This window comes from Anas platyrhynchos, chromosome 10 (assembly GCF_047663525.1).
Source record: "Anas platyrhynchos isolate ZD024472 breed Pekin duck chromosome 10, IASCAAS_PekinDuck_T2T, whole genome shotgun sequence".
NCBI classification, from domain to species: Eukaryota; Metazoa; Chordata; class Aves; order Anseriformes; family Anatidae; genus Anas; species Anas platyrhynchos.
This window is the reverse complement of record NC_092596.1, coordinates 2,034,353-2,054,468: the sequence shown is the minus strand read 5'-3', so window position 1 is coordinate 2,054,468 and position 20,116 is coordinate 2,034,353. Positions and strand designations below refer to the sequence as shown.

Genomic DNA, 20,116 nt, shown 5'->3' with positions numbered 1-20,116 from the left:
ACTAATGCAAACAAATAAACAACAACAACAAAAAAAGCCTGTAGAAATAGTGACAAATTATACTCTTTCCCTGCTGGAAGATAGCTTCTGACTTCTTGTCATTCACAACACAGCCAAGAGAGATGAAGTCTTATGTAGCTTTTAGCAGTTTAATCCAACTGAAGTTCAGGAACAAATCATGACCCTACTGGCAATGGATGATGAACCCTGGAGTGCAGTATAGAACATACAGGAACTTATCTTTCTGAGAACTCATCTCAGTCCTGCAAGGTTGGGGAAGACAAAGGAAGACAGAATTGTGCAGGACTAGCTGCAGAGCAGCAATTTAACCATTCTGGCTCTGGGAGGAGTCTGTTCCCACTTTTACTTGTGTGGCTCAGGTGATCAGCTAAAGTAGTTAACTTTGTTGACACCTCAATAAACTACTTGCAAGATTTACATCTGAAGACAGAAAAAAAAAAGGAAAGACAGGGAAAACTCAACTACTGAAAATGTCAAGAAAGTGCTGGTACAGCAGTACTGTCAGAATTTGACTCCAGGTGTTTGAATGTCACTAATCTTGTTGCTGTACATTTTTTTCTCTTTTCCCTTTCTTCATTAGTTCCTTTACCACACCAAGCTCTAAATAAGTGTGCTCCCAGAGCAGAGGGTCAGTTGCCATCCTGAGTCCACACTATGAACAGTGATCTCCATGAGAATTTGGCTCATGCACATGTGGTGGTACATGGCCCTAACTATAAAAATGTTACATAGTGACAAAAACATCTCACCTTCCATCTTGTCGACTGATGGTGTATCCATACTCATTGTGGTGTAGGAAACTGACATTCACTCCAACCAGAGGTGTTCCATCTATTGCTAGCACCTGGCCTCGAATGACACATGCACGGCTGTAACAGAAAGGGCAACATGAGGACATCAGGAGGATGAGAAGAGTACTGACTTCAAAATTGGTGCTACACATTCCCAAACAGACAGAACTACTGTGATTTCATCATGACTTGATTTTGAAAGAAAATTCAAACAAGCCCAAAAGATTGATTTGGAAAACCATTATCTCATGAAGAAGACACACAGGCTGTCCTATGAATCAGTGGTGTATCAAGAATGTATTTCCATTTCCAGCCATATTCAGGACACCATTTGTTCTGCCATTGAATACCAATGCAAAGGTTTCACTGATAGCATGATTTAGCTTGCTGCAGCTCTAGTGGTGATGATTTGTGAAAGAAGAGAACGAAACCTCATTCTTTGCTGCTAAGAATAGGGCATTGCTGTCTGTTAGAAAAAAAGCTGAACTAATGTGATAAGGCAGCAGTGAGACACATGGTCTTTGCTGAACTTCAGAAAGTTATGTAGGTAAATCTAAAGAGCGCCTAAACAGGCATAGCATATTTTCTGAATCCTTCATCACAGGTTGTGTCCTTTTAAATTTCCTCTAGGACACATCGGATTTGTACACTCTTTCCAGCATAAAAATCTTCCCATTCTAGTATAGAGGTTGGAACATGGCAGTGCAACAGAATACATCAAAATCAAGAGGCAGGAAAGTGAACTCATTACTAAGTGGGTCCAATTGAAGGCTGACAGAATCATAGAAAACAAGAACTGAAAGGAAGTACAGGAGTTTATCTTGTCCATTCCTTTGCCTCAGTAAGATCAGCTATACCTACATTACTCCAGACAGATGTTTGTCTAACTCTATATCCTCTCCAAATAACCCATTCCAATGCTTTTGTGTGAGTGCTTTACTCATGGTAACTTCTTCAGACCGTCCAATCTAAATCTGAACTGTTGTCCTTCAGAACTGTTACTTTCACCCTAGAATGGACGTGGTGAAGAAGTTTCTCTCTCTTTTGCAGCTTTGGCCTTTTATGTATTTGAAGACTGAAACATAAAGGAGACAAATCTCACCAAGGATGAAGAATAATAAGTGAAATACTCTAATGGTGCAGATTAGGACCTAGGGAGATTTTCTAACAGCTTACTTACACAGCTACATTCCACTAAAATACCTTTCAGCATTTTTGCCCCATGCCCTCAGGTACTCTACATTAGTACACCTCTTCTGGCTGCAAGGATTCAGGTTTTGGGAACTAATGATACAATAGTACATATTTCCTGGAAATATGGTTTCAAATGCTGAAGTGAGCAATGTAGTCAGAAGCCTTTTGATAACGTTAAGGTGTGTAGGGTCAAAAACATTAGGATGCCTATAGCAGCAACTGTTATTAATTACTATAGACAACACATTTAAACATTGTTATGTTGTCCCCTCAAGTTGAAAGTTCACATTAGACCTTAATAGACACACCCTACCTTTGTGAAGTGAATATGTATCCTAAAGAAAAAACAGCTCATCAAATGAAAATTATTTAAGAGTCTGTATGTAAACGTAAGAAATATCCCTTGAGAGACTAACTGATCACGAAATCATGTACGCAAGTTGGAGACCATAAATTTCTGAAAGTTTTGAATTGTTTCCTAAGATCCAGAGCCATTTGACAGAACATTAATTTATCACTATGATATCACCAAACACAACTGACTGTGACAAAATGTAACAAGTACAAATTAACCCATTTGTGAGTACACCATTCACCACAGTCGCTAGTAGGAATTCTGTGCTCCCAGGATATCAGCAAAGGTGCTGAGAATTCCCAGAGGAATGGGAGAAGCTGCATGAACACAAGTATGCAAAACAGAGCTCCGATGTACCACCTTTTCATCTTCTACACTAACTAAGTTGGTTGTGGCTTTCTTTGTGGGCAAAACTTGCTGCTCCAGTGGAGGCAATCAAGCTCTTGTGCATCTCAACAGACTCACAAGACTCACTGAAATAGAACAGCCAGGTTCAATTACTCCTTGATTTATTAGAATAGAAACTACTGATTTCTATTTTTTTCTCATGCTTCTGCCATCAATAGACCTGCCTTTCCCTTTCTAATCCCTTTAATTAGTGCACTCCATTTGTTTAAAAAGCATATTGGTCTGAGATAGCCCTAAGAGTCATCATTATTTAGTATATTATTCTAGAACTCCTGTTTGTTCATTCACTGATTCTTCCACAAAAAAACATCTTCTGACTCTACTCCTTCCTCATATTTTATCAAGCACACAGATTCGTGTGATAACAACTCATCAAAGTCTTCATTATTTCATACATAGTCTCTTTCCTCTACTTATTCACTTCTTGTTATTCATAAATAATATTAAGAGACTTATTTTTCAACTTTCTCTTTTTTTTATTCGTCATATTTTACAAGCCACACATATTTACAACATGTGATAAAGACTCATAAACCTCATTATTCTACATTTATCTATATAGAACTATCTTTCCAATCATTTAGATTTCAAATGTTCCAAGCCTTCCTGTGTGTTGCTACATTTGTCCTCATTATTTACTGTCTTTTTACTACCCACTCAAGTCGAAGAGTCTTTACTCTTTGGCCTCTTCTTGAATTACTAGCACCTACTAAGTCTCCAACAAGGCATTTGATCAGAATTACTTTTATTTTTTGCATTTACTGCAGGTATTAAAACCTTTTTTGGTTACTTTATGTCTGGCACTAATACCAAGGGCTCTGGGAAGTAACAAACCACCCCCAGGTTGCAGCAGGCTACCTCTCCTTTCCCACTGCCCTGACAGCTCACAGAGTGGACAGCCAGGCTCTGAAGGGAGGCACACTGGTTTGCAGAGCCCCTGCAGCTTCGCTACTTGCAGAAGACTTCACTTCATTCCTTTTCTTACTAGACTTTTAGAGCCCTTTCCCTGCAGTGATGTCACTTTTAACTCATTTCACAGTTTCCTTGCTTCAGCATTCACCCTTTTTCTAGATGAGCCTTAGACCTTTGCTACTGCTCACTGCTTTTCTTAATTTTAACAGAGAAACCTCTAAAGATCATTATATTTGATGTGTTGTTTTTTCCTCTTTTTATTCTCAGCCTCTAGAACTTACTCTACACACTTGTGACTGGCCTGCTTTTATTTCTCATGTGTGATAACAGCTCATGCTTTCTGCCCAACAGTCACTTAACTTGCAAAGATTGCATAATCTTGGACTAAGGCTGCCCAAATGTTTTAACTTTATAGTGAGTGCAAAAATGTCTTTTTCCAATTTAGTGCATCTGGGAAGGAACATGTCCCTTATAAATTGCCTTGGTGTTTTCAAATTTATTAAAAATGTTTCAAGTCCCTTGGTACGTTGTACTAAGCCTGCAGATCTAGAGGGAGCAGTCAGCTTTTTGAGAGAAAGCAGAAATTCCTCTGGATTGCAGGTGGCCTAAAAAAAGTAGGATTTCTCTATAAACATTTCATGGGTCATTCCACATGTAACTGAGGAGCTCAGCTCTGTGAATGTCTGATCTCTGCCATCAGGCAGTTTGACATCTCTTATTTAAAAATAAATAGGAGTTTAAAATTCTAGATGCATTCTTTCACTGCTTGTAAAGCATTTTATTATTCTGCCACCATCCTGTCTTGCTCTACTACTTCTTATTTGTTATTTTTCTGCTTTTGTTTTGTGTGCTGACTTTTTTGTGTCTAATATTCTCTGAGCACCTCCAGCTGAGACATTAGGTTCAGATGTGGAACTCTGTCAAGCAACTTGTGAATTCGCAAGTGTCACCTTACCAGGAGATGTCATTTATTGTATTACATTTCTGATTAAAACCTTCAATCAGAGAAATTAAGCTAAAGGCTAGTAAGGTACATTCATTTCTTCCTGCTGACAATGTTGCTGTAAGCAGCCTTTGAAGGGTAATTAATTCAGTACCATGCACTGGACCCCTTTTGTAGGCAATTTGCAGTGAGTCAAATAGCTTGCCAGCAGCATGCATTAAAAACACTCGGCAAAGAAACAAGCTGAAAACCTTCCTGAGAAGGAAAGTTGATAAAAACATTTTAATCCGCTACATCGTGCTACATGCAGTGGGTCAAAATCATTCCTGATGTAAGCAAGTACATTTCCATTTATTCAGAATTTGTCTAATCTGCCTTTAAGCATGTTACTGTTTAGGTTGGGAGCAAGTCAAAAACCCTGTACAAATGACGGTTTTGACATAAAAAAGAAGTAAAATATATTTTGAAAATATTCAGTTCCTTAACATTAATTTTGGTCTATGCATTGAGCTAACACACTTACTATGTTGTAGAAGCCAAGTGTTTAAAAATTATATCTAATCTAAAGTCTAAGATGCAAATGCAAAAGGATAGGTATCCCAGCAGTTGTCAGAACAACTAATTCCAGTATGTGAGGTGATGTTGAAATTGCCAGGATATGGCAGAGACCAAACATGGTCTGTCTGAAGTACAAAGATAATCTTCTATGTTTTTTTTTGATAGCTTTCCCAAAGCCATTCAATATCAAATTGGCTTTATCTAAAGTGAGCTTCATGCAAACATCACCCATATTGGAGTTCCACTGACATACACTACAGTAAAACACTGCACAATGTCATTTGAGTCAGAAGACTGAATACATCAGATAGATGTTTCTTCTTTAATCCTCCTAATGATCTCAGAGACTTACAAAGGAGCTTTGCAAAATTCTGTAAATTGAGCACCAGTGGGAATGGATGCCAATGCTCCAAAATAAACGAATGCTACTATTTCATCTGATCCTTCCAGTGCTTCTTGCTGAATCACCAGTGTTATAAAATAAGTGGCATTGCAGGCAGCCAAGAGTTAATATTATCTGCATGGAGATGACTTCTTCAGCAGTAGCCAAAAGGAGATTAAAAAACCCAAGCATTCTTTGGTCTTTACCAGGTCAGCGGTATCACAGATTTCTGATGTATTTACTGTAGTAACTGTTTTCTTCCTATGTTTTTTTTTTTTTTTTTCCAATAATCTTAAATCCCAGGAGATGAACAGACATTAGATGACAGCCAGATTGACTATGTCAGGGTAAGATTTCTGAACAGAGACAGCGCAGCTAAGCATTGCCTCCTGAGACTCTGCTATTCTGTCATCCTTAAGGAAAATCCTGGCAGTTTTTAATAATGTTTGACTTATGGATGAGCAATTTTTCAACAGCCTGGAAGGCTTGAGGATCAAGCGAAGTGTGGACCGATGAACTCCTTAGGGTGCCCAGTACATTGCAGATTACTGTTGACAAAGCCCAGGAGACATGGCACAGTGCGAGTCTTAAGGCACTGTCCTCATTCTGAAGATACAGACAGCCCCATTTGAATCACTAAGATCTTTTCAGCAAACCAACTGATTTCTTTACTGTAGGAGGAAATAATATCTGGGGTGCAAACAATGCACCAACCCAACTACAAATTGTATTCCTTTGTATTATAAAGTCTGAAGTATCAAACCATGGTGAAGATGGGCTGCTGCTCACACCCAAGCCTTCAATGTTCTTGGTTCTCCAAAAGCATGCCGGACATAAGGGTAAAGAAACAAAATACTCAGAAAAAGCTTTTGAATCCAAGTTAAATCCCATCAATGATAGCTTTAAAAGATCAGTTCCTTATATCTATAAAAGCACGCTGATGCACTTGCAATCTGGCTGCTAACATTCGCAGTGTCACAGAACACTGTATAGGTGACTTGAGTGCTCACCTCCTTTGAGAAAACACCTCACCGGAAGGCATTTTGATGAGGGAAATCTTCCACTGGTGACTAGTATTTTAAACTGCAGTCTGCTGTGCAGCGTGTACAGCCAACCAAGGATCTTGTACTAGGTGCAATGGCACCATTTTCCATTAGCGATGTACACTCTGAGAGACCCAGCATTGTCAGGTGGGTGCTTTTGTACCCACCTGACAATGTAGTTCATTTTCATGCCCTATTGCCCTATGTATTTATAATATCCTGTTCCATTTTTAATAGTGATTAAATGGTTAGGTATTTTAGATCAATAAAGACTGTTTACATATTTACTTTATTAAAAATGAATAAGTTACAAAGACAGAGTGCACTGAATTTGTGTGCAGCTATGGAATGAAGTTGAGGTTGCAACCTAAGTGCTATCTACTGTGCTGTGAAAAAAAAAATCTTATGCCCTTATTACTGGAACATGGTTTATCTAATGTATAGGCCTAGTTGGCAGGGTAATAGTTAGGTGATGTGGATGATTTGTAGATCTCTTTGTCAGCATGTAAGTTATAGCTTCCCAGGTGAACTACAGCATAAAAACTTATATGTCCCTATATTTCAAATGTTCAAGAAAATATGTATTTCCAGGTTTCCAAGCAAGTGAATGCCCCTTTCCTATTGCACAGTCTTTTCCTGTTAAAGTGCAAGCCAATTGCATGCTCAAAAATCACACACTACTGTTTGCATGACAGTTTAAGAATAACTTGCAGCACAAAATGGTAAACTTCACACTGTTCGATACATCTACAGTTTTTAAAAAAGTTTGTTAATTAGATTACTAGATTATATGTAAATAACATGTTAAATAACATAAACTCTGTTGGGCAGAAAGGTGACTAAATACAGCATGTATGAATCCAACTCATCTTTCTGCTTCCTGCCCTTACACACATCTAAAGCATGAATACCTGAACTTCCCCCCACTTATTTTTCAAGTACAAGATGGATTACCTTCCACAGCAGTCAAAGTCTTGATAATGAGTAGTAGTGTTTGTTACTGTGACACTTTTATAAACTAGTTGGGTGATAATGGGAATACAATATGTAAGACTCTCAGTAGTTGACTTCAATATTTCATTGCTTTTATGTCTAGAACAAACCTTACCTGCTCTCAAATGAGACATCTCCTGGGATCACATGAGTGCTTTCCTTCCCAATAAGGAATCTGATTCGATCATAAAAGAGCCTTGGAGGATGCTGAGAGAAAGGCGGTTGGCTGTGTTGTATAAGGTCAAGGGGATCAGGTGAACCCTGGCAGAGAGGACTTGCATAACAATTGTTTTGCTGACAACAGTCAGGGTCTACACAGTCTGTCAAGCCATCTAAAACAGAGAGAATAGAAACTTCAGGAAATTGAGTGATTCTGAGAACAAAGCACAGTGTTTGCTATTGGAAAGCACGGGAGGTATTTAATCAATTGGAAGGCACGTTGATTATGACACATTCAAATTCAATAAAGCATTTAAAGCATGTTAAAGACAACAAAAAATCTTTTTACAAATACATCAACACAAAAAGGAGGACTAAGGAGAATCTCCATCCTTTACTGGATGCGGGGGGAAACCATGTTACAAAAGATGAGGAAAAGGCTGAGGTGCTTAATGCCTTCTTTGCCTCGGTCTTTAGCAGCAATACCTGTTGTTCTCTAGATACCCAGTACCCTGAGCTGGTGGAAGAGGATGGGGAGCAATATGTGGCCTTCACTATCCATGAGGAAATGGTTGGCGACCTGCTACGGCACTTGGATGTGCGCAAGTCGATGGGGCCAGATGGGATCCACCCGAGGGTACTGAGAGAACTGGCAGAGGAGCTGGCCAAGCCCCTATCCATCATTTATCAGCAGTCCTGGCTATTGGGGGAGGTCCCAGTTGACTGGCAGCTAGCGTGACGCCCATCTACAAGAAGGGCTGGAGGGCAGACCCGGGGAACTATAGGCCTGTCAGTTTGACCTCAGTGCCAGGGAAGCTCATGGAGCAGATTATCTTGAATGTCATCACGCAGCACTTACAGGGCAAGCAGGCGATCAGGCCCAGTCAGCATGGGTTTATGAAAGGCAGGTCCTGCTTGATGAACCTGATCTCCTTCTGTGACAAAGTGACGTGCTGGGTGGACGAGGGAAAGGCTGTGGATGTGGTCTACCTTGACTTCAGCAAGGTTTTTGACACCGTTTCCCACAACATTCTCCTCAAGAAACTGGCTGCCCTAGGCTTGGACTGGCATACGCTTTATTGGGTTAGAAACTGGCTGGGTAGCTGGGCCCAAAGAGTTGTGGTGAATGGAGTCAAATCCAGTTGGAGGCAGGTCACTAGTGGCATCCCCCAGGGCTCAGTACTGGGGCCAGTCCTCTTTAATATCTTTATTGATGATCTGGATGAGGGCATCGAGTGCACCCTCAGTAGGTTTGCAGATGACACCAAGTTAGGTGCGTGTGTCGATCTGCTCGAGAGTAGGAAGGCTCTGCAGGAGGATCTGGATAGGCTGCACCGATGGGCTGAGGCCAACTGTATGAAGTTTAACAAGGCCAAGTGCTGGGTCCTGCGCCTGGGGCACAATAACCCCAAGCAGAGCTACAGGCTGGGAGATGAGTGGTTGGAAAGCTGCCTGGCAGAGAAGGACCTGGGAGTGATGGTTGATAGTCGGCTGAATATGAGCCAGCAGTGTGCTCAGGTGGCCAAGAAGGCCAACAGCATCCTGGCTTGTATCAGAAGCAGTGTGGCCAGCAGGTCTAGGGAGGTGATCGTCCCCCTGTACTCGGCTCTGGTGAGGCCGCACCTCGAGTACTGTGTTCAGTTTTGGGCCCCTCGCTACAAGAAGGACATTGAGGTGCTTGAGCGAGGTCCAAAGAAGGGCGACGAAGCTGGTGAGGGGCCTGGAGAACAAGTCCTACGAGGAGCGGCTGAGAGAGCTGGGCTTGTTCAGCCTGGAGAAGAGGAGGCTCAGGGGCGATCTTATCCCACTCTACAGGGACCTTAAAGGAAGCTGTAGCGGGGTTGGGGGTTGGTCTCTTCTCCCACGTGCCTGGTGACAGGATGAGGGGGAATGGGCTAAAGTTGCACCAGGGGAGTTTTAGGTTGGATGTTAGGAAGAACTTCTTTACTGAGAGGGTTGTGAGGCATTGGAATGGGCTGCCCAGGGAAGTGGTGGAGTCACCATCCCTGGAGGTATTTGAAAGACGTTTAGATGTAGAGCTTAGTGATATGGTTTAGTGGGGACTGTTAGTGTTAGGTCAGAGGTTGGACTCGATGATCTTGAGGTCTCTTCCAACCTAGAAATTCTGTGATTCTGTGTGATTCTGTGATTTACATACATGCTTAATTCCGGGTGGGTGTTTCTCTCTAGTCTTTAACACTGTATCACCTCATAATGTCCCCACAGAACAATGACAAAACAGAAGCTCTGAACTAAGTGACTGTGGAAGAGCAGGACTGCACTACACACTTGTTAGTCCACCAAGTGCACGACCCACCCTGTGCAGCTGATCTCTCTAACAGACCTTCACTATCCCTACTGTCTATTCATACCTGTGAAGAATATTCACTAACCAGTCTGCAATAACACAATCTGAAATGTTATCCAAGTCTCATAAGCATCCTTACTGTAGTAATAATTATAATAAAAAGATCCTTGTTGCAGTTTTCTGACTTTTATTTAAGAACTGCAATAGTTTTATATGTGCTTTAAGATGTTTATTTTCATTTATTGGTCATGATACTAGAATGATCCAAAAAGGCAGAATCATGACTATAGTCCTTTTGCGGTTGGTGATAAACAAACCCCCACCCTGATGCAGGCTGTGTCCCAGTGACCTGACAGGTACAGTCTTCTCCATGGATGTTTGCCCAAGGAAAGCAAATATGAGAAATGAAAACAAGCCTATTTCTCCTCCCTCCATTCTTCAAGCATGAAAAACAGGAGAAATAATTGATTTTTCAAAAATCTACATTTCTTCAGGGACAAACTTACAGCTCTGTTTGGGGGTGAATGTAATTTACTTAAACATCCAAATCTTGTGATTTGTGATTTGAACAGTGAAGCACTGAAGTAAATCTAAATTAAGCACCTAAATAAATTTTAAAATTGGACTATCGGCATTTAATTCCATCTACTGGCAGCTTAGATGTCCAAATTGCCTAAATTACATACTCTACCAGAAACAGTCAGACTTAAAAAGGTACGTTGAAATGCCCAAGTATCTCCTTAAATATCCATTTTATGATTTACCAGTTGCTAACTTCCTTGGACTGACAAGCACAGCAATGCATATACAGCAAGATTAAGGCATCATATTTTTTAACCTTCAAAAAAAGACATCTCTTCTTTGTATTTTTAACAAGGTCAGTCTGTATGAATGTGGAGTCATCATATCACTGTATGGATTTCCCTTGTGTTAAAACTGGAGTGCTACAGCATCAACATACTGTCAGACATTTTCACTTCAAACTTTGACTTTTCCTGCTCTGTTCATACCAACACTTTGTGTCTATAAAACCCTACCTCCTCAGGGCAAACTGCATTATCAAAGCTGCTGTAGCTTTGTCATTGACTTTAATGGGTGCAAGACCAACCCTCAGACAGCTCTGCTCTTTTCTCAACAGAGCACGCTGCACTGTGTGAGTACTCAGTAAATAACAGCATAAAATATTCACTTCGAAAGGAAAGAAAAAGCCCTTCATCTGAACAAACAAGTATAATGGAATGGGCTTTCCTGGAATCTGAAAATCCTTGCCTGACCTTGAACAAGGTGATTGTTTGGCTACACAAAAAATATTAACAGATCCATCCTATTGCAGCTGGGAAATCAGATAGATCAGGCTAGTTTGTGTAATGATGAGCCAAAGCAACTGTAGATAGCTAACAGCAATAATCTGAGCACTTCAGGTCTAGCAAAGCTGGCATAGCTACAGGTCAGTGCTTCTGCATTCCCCCAGTCCTGGAAGACACAGGCATATGCCAGCACTGGGAGAAGAGCTTCACAGGGCAATGTTGAGTGTATTGACTTTGAGTGTAATAGTCAATTTATATTCAAGAAAACCTAAAATGCTATTGAAATCTGCATGAAATCAGTAAGCTGAAACAATAAGGGACCTCCTGTCTAAACAAAGCCATACAAGAAGCAGATGGAGGAGTTAGCAATACGAAGCCAGGGGACTTGCATTGTGTTCTGACAGGAAAAAAAAAAAGTAAAAAAAAAAAAGTAAAAAAAAAAGTTTTTTGGGGGGTTGAAACCTCAAAAGCAAGCAAAAATAAAGTCTTCTTATTGTTTCTTTTTTTTTTTTTTTTTTTTTTTTGTCCAAGGAATGAGACACAATATTCTTAACAAGTGAACTGAAAAACATCAAATTACTACCATGTTCTCCAAGTCTGTAAATATTAAATATTTCTACCAGACTTGAAAAGATGATGAAGGAAATAAAATCCTTTGCTTTTACTCTGTACTGATGAAGATTCCCATGGAGACTCTGAGGGGTTAGATGTAACCACTCAGGACAGATCTCTGCTGGTAAATGGCTGCAGCAGTGACAAGCCTTCTTCAAGGAGCCCAGGTATTTTCTGGAAGGAACTAACTTCTAAAAAGCTGACTACTGTCTACCTGGGAAATTTGAAAAACATTGGTTGGGCAGAATAAGTAATAATCGTGAAAAAGACATACTTATTCCAGAATAACAGCATCCGTGAGGAAGCTATTTTGGAGTAATTTATTCTGCTGTAGCTACTCTGATTAATTTTTTCCTTGTCAACAAGCTATTAGATGTGGGAACTGAGCTGACCTGATTCTCTCATTTATGTAAGAAGCAAAAGTGAAAATTCACATAAGTATTAGAATCTGAAGATTTCCTTAGAAGAGAAATAGATATTGAAATGACAATTAAATACTTTACAATAGCTTCCTCTAATGGAATCCTCATTGTCTTTTGCATTGGTCAACAGCTTACATGCTCGGCAACAAGCACTCTGCATACATGCTGTATACATAAAGAAACCAGGCAAAGGGGAAGTAGTTTTCCATTTTCCAGCCAGGCTCTATTTTCATCTTTTTGTTGCAAAATGACTATCTTACAAACTCATACAGATTCTGCTAATGGAGTTATTTTGGCTTCAATTACTTGCACCTGTTGTCATCTTCCTCACCAGGCTCTCAGGGCTATGAAAGGGTGTTTCCCTCTAGTGAGGGTGTGAAGTCCTAGAAGCCTTTCTGAGTAACCCAGGGTGGTATTTGTCTTAACAGCACCATGAATTTATATACTGCAGCTATTTAAGAATTTTTAACTAGAATTGTCACAATAGCACAACTTTAGCTTTTTCTCCAAACAATCAAACAGAATTTAGAAAAAGAAAACAGGTCATGTGAAACTGAAAAATATTTTTCACACTTTGCTGAAGGAAAATAATAAAATACCTACTTTCGGGGCAATGTGGAACCTTTAATCCAAAATAAATTGTTTGTTCCACGTTAGGCTCATTGAAGCCTTGTTTTAACTTAGAGGAATTAAAAAAAAACTAACCCCCCCCAAACAAACATTTCACGTTGAACACATGCACGTGAACTGTTCTGAGATTTTGGAACAGAACTATTCCAATACAAATTATTGAGGGCATCTTGTTCCAGCCTTTGCACATACATAGCTTGTCTTATTTGGATTGAGTAACACAGAAAAGTGAAGATATACAAGTTAAAGCCTCCACTTGCAGAGTATTTCCTAAATCAGATATTCCTGCCTCCTATAAATGTTTTCTTTAGCTATTATTGGGCTGTTTACTACCGTAATTCAGCATGATGCCCGTTAAAAGAAACTTGGTAAACAAACTGGTACAGAATCACAAGTTACATATGGAGGCAGTTTATGACAACACAAATCATGTTAGTAAGTATATGTGAGGATACCATTTCCAACAAGCCAATCATATTTAAAATGAGATTTTTAATCCAGTAGAATAACCCAGAAAAAAAAAAATATCTTGTTTATAAGCTCTTGTCTATAATTGAACTCATTCACTTGAAAATGCTACAAATGCCTTATTTTCAATTCTCAACCAATGGTCACATTTTCTTTTAGTTAAGTTTTCATATCAGGAACCAACTATTAAAAGCTCAGTGTGTTAAGAAAACAGAAGGGTTTCTATTAAATCTCAGGAGACAACAGTAAAGAGTATGGACAAACCACTACAAATAGCAAAAACTGTAATTCATACAGCAGGGGAGCCTGCATGCTGAAGTTTTTACTGACAATTACAAACAGTGCATCACAGCATAGGTGTAGGCTAAAATGCATAACAGGGGTGTAAATAACTTAGGTTTGTTATTAGTGTTTTTAAAATATATTTTATATAAAAGGCAGTCAGGGACCTTCACAGTGATTATATAATAAAGTGATTCAGATTTTGGTGAGACAAATTTCAAATTCATGGGACAGCAAGTGTTACAGTTTCACAACTTAACAGGTACCTTGTTCTGTAAGTAAGAGGTAATGAGAGACCTTTCTTTTTTTTTTTTTTTTTTTTTACAGTAAACTAGACAATCAAAATATTTTTAATATTACTGCTAAAATCAAATCCTGAAAGACCAACTTGATGATAAAAAGCACTTCATAGAACTCTTAAATAATTTAAAAAACTTCAAAGAGAGGGCAGAGCATGCCAAAACAAGCTGCTCTCTTTTCAGTCACAGCACTCCTCCCCGCACTGCTGTAGCAGTGTTAGGACAAGATTTTCCCATTCCTTGCTAGTGAAGAGATCCTTTTGGGAAACTTTCAATAAAGAATTATATTATTATTTACCGTGTCAGGAATTTGTGTCAATGTAATCACACAATGTTGTTCAACAAACAATATAAACTTTCTTGGTTACACAGTTTTTTGTGATATTTAATGTGGTGGGAAGAAGATACAAATATGATGAAATGAACTGTATGGAGTTCTATGGATCCGCTTCTTCCTTGGTTACTCTCCAAGAGCCTAACTATTTGCTTACCAGATTTGGGTAAATCACAGAGTCACTGAATCACCTAGGTTGGAAGAGACCTCCAAGATCACCTAGTCTAACCTCTGACCTAACACTAACAAGTCCTCCACTAAACCATATTGCTAAGCTCCACTAAACCATATCGCTAACTAAGAGAAAGACCATGGAACAAGAACAAGTCAAATATTTGTGGCCTGGTATGAATATCTCTATGTCATCTACTTCTCAAATCCTGGCCTTCCTAGTCTGCTCATCTACCCCTGAATCACTTGCAATTCAGGGCTGCAAATACAGGGAATGTCACAGTAACACACCGCTGAAAACAGGTTGGTGATCACAGTTGGTACAGGTTTTCTAGGTGGTGGAACACCACGAGGACATTGGAGAGGCACCAGGGAGATCACCAAGAAGGAAGCAAAGAACAAAGCAGTTCCCGCTGCAGCAGCATTACCTCCCCCAGCTCACCAGTGCAGCCTGCAGCAACTTTTCGCCACAGCTTCTTTTCTACTAAACCACTGAGAAGCTTTATTGACTGGATCAGGAAATGATAAATTCAATTGAACTCTACCTCCCACATTACTGGGTTACTTCATTTAATAAACTACCCCTATCATCAAATGCTGGCAAGCAAAACATACATAGGAGTAATATTTAAAATTGCCATTTTTCTGCTGTAAAGTTCAAAGAACACAGTTCTCACCTCTTCAGGATTTGTCACATGTGGAGAAGGCACTGCTAACTAACCTACTGTTAACTACAGTAGGTTTGAAGTTCTCTGGTTAACACCAAAACCAGAACGCTACAAGCAGTAGCAGCTTATATGCTTATGCTTTACTTGCATATACATGTATGCAGACATATTCACAAACATATGTTACTAAGAAACACACATGCTCACTCACATCATAATTAGGACCATCCCCAAGCAATATATTGTATTTAGTATTAATAATACCAATGCCTTTCGCTTTCACTGCTTCAGAGCGACCCAGCAGTGCCCGTGTCAGTGCTGTACCTCTCCATACAGATCCCAATTAATGCAAGGTAGGGATGAAGCTGTGAGAATGAATATCTAGAACATTTGCACAGAAAGCAAAATGAGCTGTAAGTTTCTCCCTTCGGTAAGCAGATTTTGTTCTCTGAGCTCCTTATGCAGGACAACATAAAACACTTGATACCAGAACTCTGAACTCTTGAGGGATTTGGGCTTTTCAGTAGTTACACTCACACAGTCAATTGCTGAACACTGCTGTGATTTCTGAAAAAAAATAAAATCCACAGGAGTCTTCAACTTATATTTGCTTGCTTGCTTTTACAGTTTTCAAATAAGCATTAAACAATGCCTGTGCCAACTTGTTTCACTGCAGGCTCAGTTAAGCCCAATTAGGGTTGCTAGGAATCTGAGCAAACTGAATCAAAGAGGAACTTTGGAAGAGACTAAGCAACAGCAACATTGATGAGACTCTACTGCTTATTTGTATGCATTAATCCAAGCAGCTTCTCAAATTTTAGCCGTAATACATAGCATGCACCAAACAGTGAAGCTGTTAGCAGAGAATGCTGGTGTTGTGTAAGTACAAACCCACCATTGGGTCTGTGGAAAGGCTGCACAGAGTTTTTTGTTCAATGGGCAACGGTGGTGTTTGGCCTTCCATACACAGGAGACTACAAATATATCAAGGTATGATTTTCAGAAACTAGGCATCCCTGGGGAGCCCTCGCTGCTCAGCAACAATGAAAACCATTCCCATCAGTATTATTTATATTGTGTAATAATAGCATATTACTTATATATGGACTCAATATCCCTGTGATGAATGGGTTATTAAAATACCAATGGATAGGTCAGGAATACATCAATATTTTAGCAGCACTGGCTATCTACCAAGGCTATGCTGAATCATATGTTTTCTTGTGCATGGAAAAGCCTGGAGAAAGCTGCAATAACTGTCTGAAGTGACTGAAGGGATATTTGGAAGGGAATTCAAAGCCTGCAGTAAATAGTATTTTCCTTAAAAAAAGTCAATATTGATTCATGAAAGAAAAAGAAGATGAAAAGTGATCCAAGCAAACTTAAAACAGAGACCAGTACCAAAGAAATTAAAGGGAATGACAGGCTGCACCTTTGACCTTAAGACAACAACCCGTACACGCAAGAACAATGTAGGAAGAGTAGCTGCAGGGGGGTTGAAAGGGCAGTGAGCTCAGCTGCATGCTGGTGCTGAGCACCCTGCACGTCCCAGTGATTAGCCTCTGCAGCCATGGGACATGGATGCTCATGTGCACAGAGCTCAGCAAAGCATTTCCAAGAAGTCTCCTGCAGCTACTGAAGCTTCCAAAGAGAGTCTAAATAATGGCAGGACAGGAGAAAACGAGCTGCTTAAATGAGCTGAACGCTCATCTTATAAACTGAAAATGAAATCATGTCAGTCATGACAATGAAAGACTGAGAATAAGAAATGGGGAATCCTGCAAAACTGAGGAAAGCCATGGCAAGGGAAAGGCATACCTCACTGCAAAGGACATCTGCTCAACATCATGGCATTATTTAATGGACATCACCCTGCTAACAGACTGCAGATGTACTCCACAAGAGCAAGTACAAGCCATGTCGTCGTACATCTGTTCTAATGCTAAGACCTTTCCAATGATATTTGTAGTGATATTTGAGCAGGTAAACATGCCCTTAAGTCTGTAAGAAGGAAAAAGCTAACAGAGAGTTATTGAGAGGGAATGGCAAAGACAGCTCTGGTACAGTCAGGGCACAAGTACTGTGCATACTAACAGGGCTCTGAAAGAAACAGTGCTCTCTCTCCCTGCTCAGGAAAGTGTTTCTGCATGTGTTTAACCTCACCACCATGGATAACTCAGTGCTTCAGCGTCTGCAGAGCTGGGACCGTAAATATGCTTGTGGCTGATGTTTATAGTAGTGCAGCAGCCCTTGAAAGAAGAAATCAAAGCTTCCTCCTTCCCAAAGCTTTTGTGCTGTTGCTACAGACCACACAGTAATGCTAACACTTCCTCATGCTAAATAAATTACACTAGTTGATCCCTGCAGTTGGAACTGCTAGAACAAGTATTCTTCTGTATTTCTATATTAAAGTTACACATTTTTTCTACCATGTATTTGAATGTATTTTTACATAGTAAAAATTTTAGGGTTCCAGTCTCTGAAAGTAGCATATAATAAATCAACTGGAAGCTACAGAAAATTATCATGCTGCCTAACTCCTGGAAGTTGAGTTTGTTTGAAGTTATATTTATTCAATACTACCACAACTTTGTTCTTTGGTTATGACTTCCTCCAAAAGAAAAACATCTCTTAAGGACTGATACACAAAAGGTTGATTTAAACATAATTGGAATAAATAAGACCTTTCCTAGGTAAGAATACCACGAGATGGACTGTAGGTGGCACTAAATTAGGTCTGGAGCATGACCTTTCAGGCTACATGCTGCTGACTGACTGATCACATGGTAACAGCTTCAGCAGTGACTACCTGTCAGCGGAGTTTTGGAAACTCAGCTAAGTGCATGCTCTCAGCTCACCACAACTGCAGGCAAAAACGTAATAGCTTTCATCTTTATAAGTCTAAATGAGTTATGGAGCTTGATGGATGGGAACTTGTTATGCCCCCGTAATATTCTCCTAGTCTAAGGCACAACCTCCCAGCAAGTAGGGCTTAACAGACAATGTCATGTCTCCTTCCTAATTTCTGTTTTTATATGTGTATACAAACTCTGAAACACTAGGAATCAGCTTCTGATTTCACATTAACTTAAAACTGGTGTAACTTCAATGACTTTAGGGGAATTTTTCTAATTTACACTTATGCCAAATCAGGTCTTATGAACTTCATATATAAAGAGAAGTGGTTTTAATATGTAGATATAATTTCTTTTTCTTATATAAAATTGATTGCAAAGGAAACTTAATTACATTTAGCCCATCTGTAGTTGTCAGATTAATTAAATATTTCTCTCTGCACTTATCTCTAATTGTAATGTCAACAGAGCTGTCCTAGTACGTTATGTTGCCATTAAAAAAGAAAAAGAAAATTACTTTAAAAACCTGCAGTGAAATGATGTTAAGTCTGCCTTAAACTGACAAATTCAAGGAGATTTAGAGTTAAGACTGCCAGCTCTTTCAGTAACTCACCGTTACTGCAGAATATACATGTAAAGCATAGAAAATCACAATACAGAGCTGTTTATATACAGCCAGTTCACAGAGTGTATCAGAAAATGGTTTACACACATTAAAGCGAAAACAGAATTTTTGTGGGCAGGTTTAAGAACGTATGCAAGTGAGTCAGTGGCTTGGACAGCAGGGGACAGCACGAGACAGATGGGAAAGCAGGTGGGGGGCAGTGATCCCAGCTGTGGGACCTTGTGTGAAAGGGATACACAGCGGCATAGAGGAGCCGGGAGAGTGGGCAGAGACATGGCTGTCAGCGGCCTTGGAAATAAGGTGAAAAAGGAAGGATGAGGGAGAAATAAGGCAATTTTGAATGGGATTCAGAAAAGAGGATGCCTTTGCCAAAGGACAGTGTGGTATTAGAGCCCACAGGAAACAAAATCAGAAGGTCTCAAAATATATCTGTAAATGAGGAATCATCACTGAGTCAGAGTGTTTCTATTGAGGTCCCATAGTGACCTCAGCTCTTGGCCCTCAATCAAGCCTAGTTTATCAATGACCTAGAAGAAAATAGACAATCGTATTAACTTTTGACATGATGTTGGGCCATGAGACCTCACCCAAGACACTGAGATGGTCTGTAAGCGTGACACAGTAAAATAGACTACATTTCAACACATTCCAGTATACAGTCTAAGGAAAAAAAAAACATAAGCATGTTTGGGGCAGATGCATTTATACACTGAATGAGAAACCTGCACAGCTTCAGGAAAGGGGGCAAGCCCGCTGTGAAGGATGGTAACAAGTAAAGGATAGGAAAGCAATAGCCCTTCTTGACTGTCCAGTAAATCAAGTGTTCCTAAAAAAGATTGGAAGAATACTTAATCTGAAAACAGCCAATGAGGAATATTGTGACTTTTCTGCCACTGGAAAGTTTGAAGTAAAGACTGGATGTTTATCCTGAAAAAACACATTAGAATGTACTAGAATGAACTGCTGGAAATGAGGCAAAAACTAATCATGAAAGAAATGTGTTTTTCTCACTAATCCTAAAATTTACACAGCTCTGAAATGAATCAAGGCTACAGAGATCAGAGGTAGGGAGCACCTAGCAGCAAATAACCTGGTTCAATTGGTGGAAAAGAGTGAGTGATTATTTTAGCACAGGGCTCTCTTTATAGTACTTTCAAAAAATTACTTATGCATTACCTTCTGCATTAGCTTATTCATCAGTCATTCAAATATAGGTCCGGATAATTGCAAGAACTGTGCTGTGTCTCAAAGGTAACATTAAGAAACAGATTAACAATAACAAAAATAATCTCTGAATGTATGCTTTATGTTTGCAAATACATTCACTTATATTAACATAAGAGTGAATTGCGGATGCATTTTGACAGGCATGGACT

The 20,116-nt window shown here is 39.6% G+C and overlaps 1 protein-coding gene across 8 annotated transcripts in view; it reads right to left on the bottom strand.

The window, feature by feature from the left end:
• Positions 1–20,116, bottom strand: part of TENM1 (teneurin transmembrane protein 1) — a 912,278-nt gene that overhangs the window by 80,999 nt on the left and 811,163 nt on the right. For all 8 annotated transcript variants that reach the window (XM_072043002.1, XM_072043001.1, XM_027465532.3 and 5 more), the window contains 2 exons: positions 7,716–7,932; positions 771–890 (listed from right to left, as the gene is read on the bottom strand). In XM_072043002.1, coding sequence (XP_071899103.1) covers positions 771–890; positions 7,716–7,932 — 337 coding nt within the window. The remainder of the gene's footprint in view (positions 1–770; positions 891–7,715; positions 7,933–20,116) is intronic.